We start from the raw sequence: 8,666 nt of genomic DNA, 5'->3' as shown, positions 1-8,666 counted from the left end.
ACTTCGAGTTCCCCGTTCGTGGAGCTCCCACGGGATGAAGTGAAGCTGTGGGCCGGCTTCCTTCACTTGACTACAATGCACAAAGCAAAAAAAATCTATACTTAAAAAACAGTATTCCACTGGGTTCGGAGATACACATCTGTAATCACAGTATTTGGCATAGTAAGGAAGGAGGATTGTAAGTTTGAGGTCAATCTGGATTAAATACTGAGACCCTTTTATAAAAATACCTTAAACATGGAGCTAGAAGATGGCTCAGTGGTTAAGAGCACTGACTGAGCTCAATTCCTAGCAACCACATAGTGGCTTATGTAATGGGATCCGATGCCTTCTTCTGGCATGCATGTGTACATGCAGATAGAGTATTCATAGGCATAATTAAATCTAAAATATAAAAATACTTCAAACAATCCATGCATCAAAGTAATCTCTTCTTGTCCTATACAGATTTCAAGTTTAATAAAGTCATTTACCTTTATTTTAAAAACTTTTGTTAAGTCCTTCCTTTGTGTGTCTTGTTGCTTCTTCCTTCCTGTTTTACTCATTTTAATTACATTGTGTGTGTGTGTGTGTGTGTGTGTGTGTGTGTGTGTGTGTATGTGTGGTAGCATATGCATTGGGACTATGGCATGTGGAGGTTGGAGGACAGCTTGCAGGAGTCGATTTTCTGCTTACAGAGTGTGGGTCCCAAGGATTGACCTCAAGTCATCAGACTTGGCAGCAGATACTTTACCCAGTAATCCATAAGCCATCTCACCAGCCCATCCTTTTTTGGGGGGCGGGGAAGATGTCTGGAATCATCAGGCCCCCCACAGGTCATGGGCATGTGCTCTACCACTGATACACCCCAGTCCTCATCTTTCCTGATGCTTCCATGGTAGGAGAATAATCAGCAGAAACAGCATCTCCTGCCTACCTCTCAGTAACCAAGTAACAGGCCTCGCTGGGGGCCTTCTCACTTGTTCCTCATTTCAAAGAAATGAGCTTGGGAATCACTGCTTCACTGGAAACTGATAACATTTACATTAACACATCACTAGGGTCTGTCTACATCCTTTAAAGTAAAAACAATTCTCTTTCAGCATTACCAAGCAGGCTAAAAATGCTTTCTGTGGGGCTGCAGGGGCAGCTCTGCAGTTAACAGCGCTGGCTGCTCAAGTAGTGCAGCAGCCACCAGGGTATCTCCAGCTCCAGGGGATCCACTGATCTCTTCTGGCCTCCTCAGGCTGACTCCTGTCAGCCACGTTTTGTCAGACGTGAGTGCAGACAAAACAGCCATACGCGTAAACAAATAAAATTTAACAAGAAATAGAGCCAGGAATAGTAGCTCACATCTAGAGGCAAGGGCAGGAGTTTGCAGCCAGCTGGCACCCTGAGACCCTGTGTCAAAAAACAACTAAAGCAAACAGAGAACAGAGAAGAGGCAGGGAACCGTTAGTGAGCAAAGGCACTTCCTGCCAAGCCTGCATGAGGTCAACTTTTGGATCCCATGCAGTGGAGGGAGACGACCACTTCCCCAAGCTGTCTTCTGAGCTCTACACTCGTCCTATGGTACACACTTGTCCATACAAATACACACACCAAATAAATAGTAACAAACAGGTTTGTAAACCAGAGGAACATGTCATGTACCTGGCAGGAAAAGAGGTGACAGAGACACCTCCAACCCCTTTCACTGCAGACATGACTTTGTCCAGGTCTTGGCTGTGGTTCGCACTGAACTCTAGTCGGTGAGTTCCCTCTGTGGGGTAGTTTGGAGCTTTGGAAGGGTGGATGGGTCTGGTAGTGCAAGTTCCTAAAGAAAAATTGTGTGGAAATCAAGGCCTTTGTAGTGCTTTAGAATTAGAAATTAGCTACTATAAGTAAAATCTAGATGAAATGTCTCAGAACTCATTTTCATGTTTATATATGCAAACATACATACATACCCCTTTGATGCTTATTACCAGTCACCATAATCTAGATTTGGTCTGGATATACAAAATAAAATCTGTTTTCACACATATTTTCCCAAAGATTCATATTTCAAGAAAATTAGACAAAAAAAATTGAATCAAAAAAATTGTTGGGTTTTTTTTTGCGGGGGGGAGGGGGATGGGGGCACCGAGACAGGCTTTCTCTGTGTAGCCCTGGCTGTTCTGGAACTCACTCTGTAGACCAGGCTGGCCTCGAACTCAGAAATCCACCTGCCTCTGCCTCCCAAGTGCTGGGACTAAAGGCGTGCGCCACCACTGCCGGGCTTGTTTCTTTTTTTTTTAATTATCCATTGTTTGGTCAATCTACTCATCTACAGATCACAACTACTTATATGTTGAACACATTTATAATGACCATTTTGTTATAAAGGTTTCAGTCCAGGGCCAGGTGTGGTGGTTCATTTCTTTAATCCCAGAACTGGGAAGGCAGAGGTACATGGATCTCTCTGAGTTTAAGACCAGCCTGGTCTACAAGTAAGTTCCAACTCAGCCAAGGCTACTTAGTGAGACTGCAGAAAACAAAAGAACAGCAACAAAAAATTGCTTTAGCCCAAAATGAATATCAAATTAAGCTAAACTATGCCAAACTCACTCATTGCGCTGGGTGGAAGCACTCTGTGAGGTCCTGAGGCTATATGACTATGGTCAACATGCCTCTAATTCTAGCTCTGGGAAACAGGAGGACCTCAAGGCTGAGACCAAACTAAACTACAAAGTAAGACCCTTCTAGCGGTAAGGCGGGGGAGTAAGACAGCTCACAGGAGTCACTGGATAACTTAACACACAGGCCTACTGAGTTCAGTTCCAGAAGCCCATGGGGTGGTGAGATAATCAAAGACAAGACAACAACAAAGCAGACGGAAATCTTTATGTCTACATAATTGATCTAGCAAGCACATCCTGGGGATTCCAGCAGCTGTGAGGCCTGGGATGCTGGCACCTTGTTAATGACTGACCTATGGAGCCACCCAGCAATGAAGACTCATGCTCTGCTCTCCTGCAGAAACTAACATATTACCCTCCCTGTTCTGGTTAGTTTTTGTCAGCTCCACACAAGCAGGGGTCATCTGGGAAAAGGAAACCTCAACTGAAACAAGAATGCCTCTGTCACATTGCCTGTAGGCAGTCAGTGGGGCACTGTCTAGATTGATGCAGGAGGACCTAGGATACTGAAGAGGTAGGTGGCCCCTGGGTTGAATGAGAAAGCAAGCTGAGTAAGCCATGAGGGACATAGTGTTCCTCTATGGCCTCGACTTCAGTTCCTGGCCTGCCTTTGCTTCATGAACAGTAAGCCAGAAGAGGAAACAAACTCTTCTTCTCAAGGTGTGTTGGGTCATGGTGTTTATCAGAGCAACAGAAAGCAAATTAGGACAGTCCTCTACATCGAGTTTAAGGCCAGCCTGAGCTACATGAGACCCAGCAGCAAAACAACAAAAGTGTTCCACGGTTTGTTTTCCTTTTGTTTATGTTTTGGTGGGATGATGCAGTGTCTGGCTACATAGCTCAGGCTGGCCTTAAACTCAAACTCTTCCTGATTCCACTTCCTGGACACTTAAGAGTGTGATTAAGCTTATACCACACCAAGCCTAACTTACAATGTTTCAGTTTTTCTTTTTTTTTTCTTAAAGGATTTTGTTCAGATTTATTTCATTATTCATATGTCTGAATGTTTTGCCTGCATGTATATATCTATAGGGGTCAGAAGAGGGCACTGCTTCCCCTAGGGCTGGAGTTAACAGGTGGCTGTGAGCCTCCATGTGTGTGCTGGAAACCCAGGTCCTCTGCAAGAGCTGAGCCAATTCTCCAGCTCCAACAAATAGTTCATTTTCTTTCTTTCTTTCTTCCTTTCTCTCTTTCTTTCTTTTTTTTGATTTATTTATTTGTTATATGAAAGTACACTGTAGCTGTCTTCAGATACACCAGAAGGCATCAGATCTCATTATGGATGGCTGTTAACCACCATGTGGTTGCTGGGATTTGAACTCAGGACCTTCGGAAGAGCAGTCAGTGCTCTTAACCACTGAGCCATCTCTACAGCCCCCAAATAGTTCATTTTTTCAAATGAAACTTGGGCTGGAGAGTCATAGAGAGCACTAGTTGCTCTTGCAGAAGACCTGCGTTCAATTCCCAGCACCCACATGGCTCTTCCCAAGGGTCTGTAGCTCCAGCTCTAGTGGATCTGAAACTCTCTTCTGGCTTATGTGGGCACTGCACACATGTGATGCACTTCCATACAAGCAGGCAAAAGGATTCGACAGATATACAAATAAAATACCCCTTCAAATGAAACTTAACTACCAAATTTAAGCACTCTACCAACTGAGCTACCTCTTCGGCCCCCTAAATGTGTTAGTTTTAATTCTGTCTACCTATATATCTTGGTGTGTGGGTTTGTGCATGTTTTTCCCCCAAAAACAATTAAAACTTTATTAGGAAGACATTCTAAACTTTCAGAATATTTGTAAGGAAATCATTAAATATGGAATGACAAGAGTTTTCTCACCAAGCCCTTTGGCCAACCAGCTGTTCACTCCCTGGGGTGCGGCATCATAGGCTGTGTGGGGAGAATAGATGGCGATTCTGTTCTCCAGAGCCCGGATCACGAGGCGCTCCTTCCAGGTGTTCCAAGTTATGTGTTTCATGGGCCGGAAGACAGGTGGATGGTAGGAGAGAATGAGGTCTGCCTTCCTTTGCAGAGCCTCCTCCATGACCTCCTCCGTGAGGTCATTGGTCAGGAAGAGTGTATTGACAGTATGGGGCGGGCTTGGCTCCACCAGTAATCCCACATTGTCCCAGCTCTCAGCAAATGAGAGGGATGCAAAGTCATTCAAGGAAGAGAGAAGAGCCTTCAGATCCATGAAGGAACGAGAAGAGCTGCAGATCCACGACTGGGCACGTCGCACACTTGTAGGGATCAGGTGTGCAGATGACAGCATACGGAAACCAGGTAGAAGGGCGCCTGGAATCACAGCACAGGAAATGGTATTTACATAGCGTTTACCTCTGCACTTGGAGGCATAAAGCATGTGAGTAAAACAGCTCTCACCACTGACCCAAGTACAAATAGCGGCTCTGCCACACTGCACCATGTTGGGTTCAGCCAAGTCATTTGACCTCTTCACTTTCTTCAAAGACATCAGTCTATCACCTAGCAGGGTGTGACACAATATAAATGCTCATCCCCTTACGCACTCGGTGCTCTAACCACCACTGCTTCAACCTTACAACCTGTATCTCTGCTGCACACACATGCACAAACCCACATACCAAGATATATACGTAGACAGAATTAAAACTAATGCATTCAAGGGGCCAAAGAGGTAGCTCAGTTGGTAGAGTGCTTACCTATCATGCACACGGGTTTAGTCCCCAGCAGCACAGATACTGGGGGTGGTGGCACACGTCTGTGATCCCAGCACACGGGAGGATGAGGATGAGGTGCAAGGCCAGCCTCGGCTATACAGTCAGCTATAAGCCAGCACAAGCAAGAACTGAGGCAGACAAGTCACTCCACAAGTGAACAGAGCCAAGGCAAGAAAAGGCCTGAGCTGATGCCCCTGAACACACGTCAACTGCTACACAGAGAAACAGAAAGGAAAAGCATAGGGCCCCTACCCACATATTCCATGGCCATCCACTGAATGGTGGGAGGGTAGTGTCACCAAAGAACCAAAACAATTCAAAACAGAGAAGTGTATTTACAGTGTGATGTGTGATCTGAGAGTTAATAGTAGATTTGAATAAAGAGAATGTGTTCGCCTCAAACAGGTCTTGTAAAATTCACCTGGTGTAATTGTCATCTCCCATCTCTCTGCTAAGCTAGGCCCAGTCTTGGAAGATTCTAGCCTCTTATCTAGGCCTAGAATGTTTTCAGACTCTGAGAATTATTGCTGAATAAGCTCACCCTTTCTAGTTCTTTCTGATCTCTGGCTGGCTTTTCAACTCATCTATTCTGGCTCAAAACTCCTCTGTAAGCTGACTGATTCAATCTGGCTTCTCTCTCAGCCTCTGACTGAATTATTCTGCATGGCCTCAAACTAACTCTGGCAATCCTCTCATCTTCTGGCTGCTCCTTGTTCTTTGGCTCATCTGTCTCCACCTACGTCTAGCTTGTTTTCTCTCTCTGCAACCCCTCTCTATATAACTGTCTCAGTAAAACTGTCTCCAGTCTCTCTCTGCACCACTCCTTAAGTAGCCTCTCTTTTTTCCCTGTTCTGGAGAGAGCTGGGCATATCCTCCTATTCTGTCAATTCTTTCTCTGATTCCTCATTTTGTCTGCCACTCAATTAGACATTACTCTTTCTTTCTTTCTTTCTTTCTTTCTTTCTTTCTTTCTTTCTTTTTAAAGATTTATTTATTTATATGAATACACTGTAGCTGTGTTCAGACACACCAGAAGAGGGTATCAGATCCCATTACAGACGGTTGTGAGCCACCATGTGGTTGCTGGGAATTGAACTCAGGACCTCTGGAAGAGCAGTCAGTGCTCTTAACCACGTAGCCTTCTCTCCGGCCCCCTAGACATCACTTTCAAACATGGATGCTTCCTTCTACAAACTAACTTTACCTTCATTGTTTGAGATTAAAGATGTGTGCGAAGGGCACACCACAACTAGAAAGGTTTTTTCCCCCCAGTAAGTAACACGGTCTAGGGAGTTCACAGTGTGATCAAATATCCTGCAACGAGCTACCAATGAAACTGATGTAACTTGTGATTTTATTGTTATTCATTAAACTTCTATTGTGATAGGACAGGAATGTGCCCCGGACTGTTTCTGGCACAATGTGTTCACACTACAGACACAGTTAAAGCAGTATTTAAATGGACTGGAGCTGCAGTACAATGGAGAGACTGGACTATCCATTGCCAATCCACATTATCTTTAGCCCTCTGAACAGCCTTTTGCTATTTTTCAACTACATGAGAGTTCTCTTCACACTCGCGTACCGTTCTTCGTTCTTTCACTTATGCACGGCTCGAGGCCTTTTCCAGAATAATCAAGGGCCGCGTGGCACAGCTTTTATTCCTGGAGTCAAGACTCTCGCCCCTCCTGCAGGAAGGCAGTTTTCCTCCGCAACCTCTCCTAATAGGTTCGTGTTCCCCGGCACCCTACAGACACCACCACCGGCCCCGATGTACACCTCCAGCGTGAAGAACAGATAGCCCCGCGAGCCTTTCATTCGTTCACAACTCACCAGTCGCAGAGACTCTTTTGGTGGGTCACTTCCGCTCTGCTCTGAAGCTCCTGGCAATGCAGAAAGAAGTTGGGCGGAAGTGGTCCGGTGCGCTTTGCTTCCGACTCCAGACTGCTGGGCGATAGCGGGTTCTGCTTCTTAGTAGGGTTACGAGCGCCTCCCGCTGTCAGAGAGGCCGAGGGTGAGGTTCACGGTCCTATATACCTCCGAGTCCTGGTCGGTGTGCTGAGGAGAGACTGACGGGAGAGTAGGGCGTTCTCTGCGGAGGGCTCCGGGCTCCACTTCCGGTGGCGCCTAGGGACGCCTTTGGACCCAGCAGGCATGCGGGCACCTGTGGTTGAGGCTTTTCTGTTCCCGCAGCAGCGGTGCTGAGCCAAGTGGGTACGTGTGGGGTAAAGGCTTTATCCTTTCGTTCGTGCACTCAATGCCTGCTGCGCCCCACGTTGGTGCAACTTTATTTCTTGGGATACTTGTGGTGAACTCTCGGGCCAGAGATGGTATTTCTGGGACTTTTAAATACAATTTTGAAGTGAGCAAGATGTGGCGTTTGAGATTAAAAAACAAAACAAAACAAATTGTGAAGTATAGAAATTTATTGTACAGACGTCTTAAGTAAAGTAGGTGTCCCGGGTCAAGGGAGCTCCAGTGCCTATCTAGCACTAGACCAGGAGGTAGGGATATGCCTCCCCTGCAGAAAAAGCCTTGAAGAAAATGAATAAAGTTAGTAGAGCGCTGGGGTGGCATGTTGCATTGGGTAGGATCAACACTTATGTGATTGGATTTTTATTTAGAGGGTGCTATTTTTATTTAGAGAGAGCTTTTCATTGAAAATCTACCGTAAAGATGAACAAGAATGGCGGGAAAGATAGGGTAAAGTGAACTAAGTCCTCTCTCTTTTAGGAGCTTTGAAAAATTAAATAGTGCTTCCTAGAGCCATCAAGAAGGAGAATGGTGAGTATCGTAGAATTATTCTAACAGGGTGGTTGGTTACTTGTTTTTAACCCCTTTGGGTTCCCTGGAGCTGGAGACAAGCAGATGTGGGTGCTGGGGACTGAACAGGTCCTCGTGCCAAGCCCTCTCAGCAGCCCCATTACATGTTTTTAAACTATGAATATTTTTCGTAGGAAGTCAGACAGGATACTGAGTGTGCAGCCCAGTGGCAGAGTGCATTCCTAGGATGAGGGAGGAGAGGGGACAGGAAGGGATGTGAAGAGGGAGAGACTGCGTGTACCAGTGTAGAGGGAACAAAGTGGAATGAACGAGTGGGCATGATCATTACAAAATTACCCTACTGGTGTGGTGGCTTGGGTCTTCTGTCCCAGCTCTCAGGATGTCAGCTTGCTCCCAGCCTGTAGGAGCTCCACTCCTGGGCTGTCCCTGTCTACATAGATCTTGTATCAAAAACCACAAAAAGAGCCAGAGCGGTGGTGACGCACGCCGTTAATCCCAGCACTTGGGAGGCAGAGGCAGGCGGATTTCTGAGTCTGAAGCCAA

General features: G+C 45.8%; 2 protein-coding genes across 6 annotated transcripts in view; one reads left to right on the top strand and one right to left on the bottom strand.

Annotated features, from left to right (window-relative positions):
* Nif3l1 (NGG1 interacting factor 3 like 1) overlaps positions 1-7,290 on the bottom strand; it is a 23,682-nt gene extending 16,392 nt beyond the window's left edge. The window contains exons 1-4 of one of the 4 annotated variants that reach the window (XM_031367562.1): positions 7,173-7,179; positions 5,322-5,444; positions 4,480-4,935; positions 1,633-1,795 (exon numbers count right to left, since the gene is read on the bottom strand). In XM_031367562.1, the coding sequence (XP_031223422.1) occupies positions 1,633-1,795; positions 4,480-4,935; positions 5,322-5,328 (626 nt within the window). In that variant the 5' untranslated portion in view covers positions 5,329-5,444; positions 7,173-7,179. Of the gene's footprint in view, positions 1-1,632; positions 1,796-4,479; positions 4,936-5,321; positions 5,445-6,924; positions 7,092-7,172 lie in introns of those variants that run through there. The other 3 variants (XM_031367563.1, XM_031367564.1, XM_031367565.1) reach the window with 3 other exon arrangements.
* Positions 7,272-8,666, top strand: part of Ppil3 (peptidylprolyl isomerase like 3) — a 13,768-nt gene continuing 12,373 nt past the window's right edge. Inside the window, exons 1-2 of one of the 2 annotated variants that reach the window (XM_031367568.1) lie at positions 7,272-7,353; positions 8,073-8,123. In XM_031367568.1, the coding sequence (XP_031223428.1) occupies positions 8,121-8,123 (3 nt within the window). In that variant the 5' untranslated portion in view covers positions 7,272-7,353; positions 8,073-8,120. Of the gene's footprint in view, positions 7,354-7,427; positions 7,554-8,072; positions 8,124-8,666 lie in introns of those variants that run through there. The other variant, XM_031367566.1, reaches the window with a different exon arrangement.

The sequence above is a fragment of the Mastomys coucha genome, unplaced genomic scaffold (assembly GCF_008632895.1).
Source record: "Mastomys coucha isolate ucsf_1 unplaced genomic scaffold, UCSF_Mcou_1 pScaffold14, whole genome shotgun sequence".
NCBI lineage: Eukaryota > Metazoa > Chordata > Mammalia > Rodentia > Muridae > Mastomys > Mastomys coucha.
This window is presented reverse-complemented; position numbering and strand designations above follow the sequence as displayed.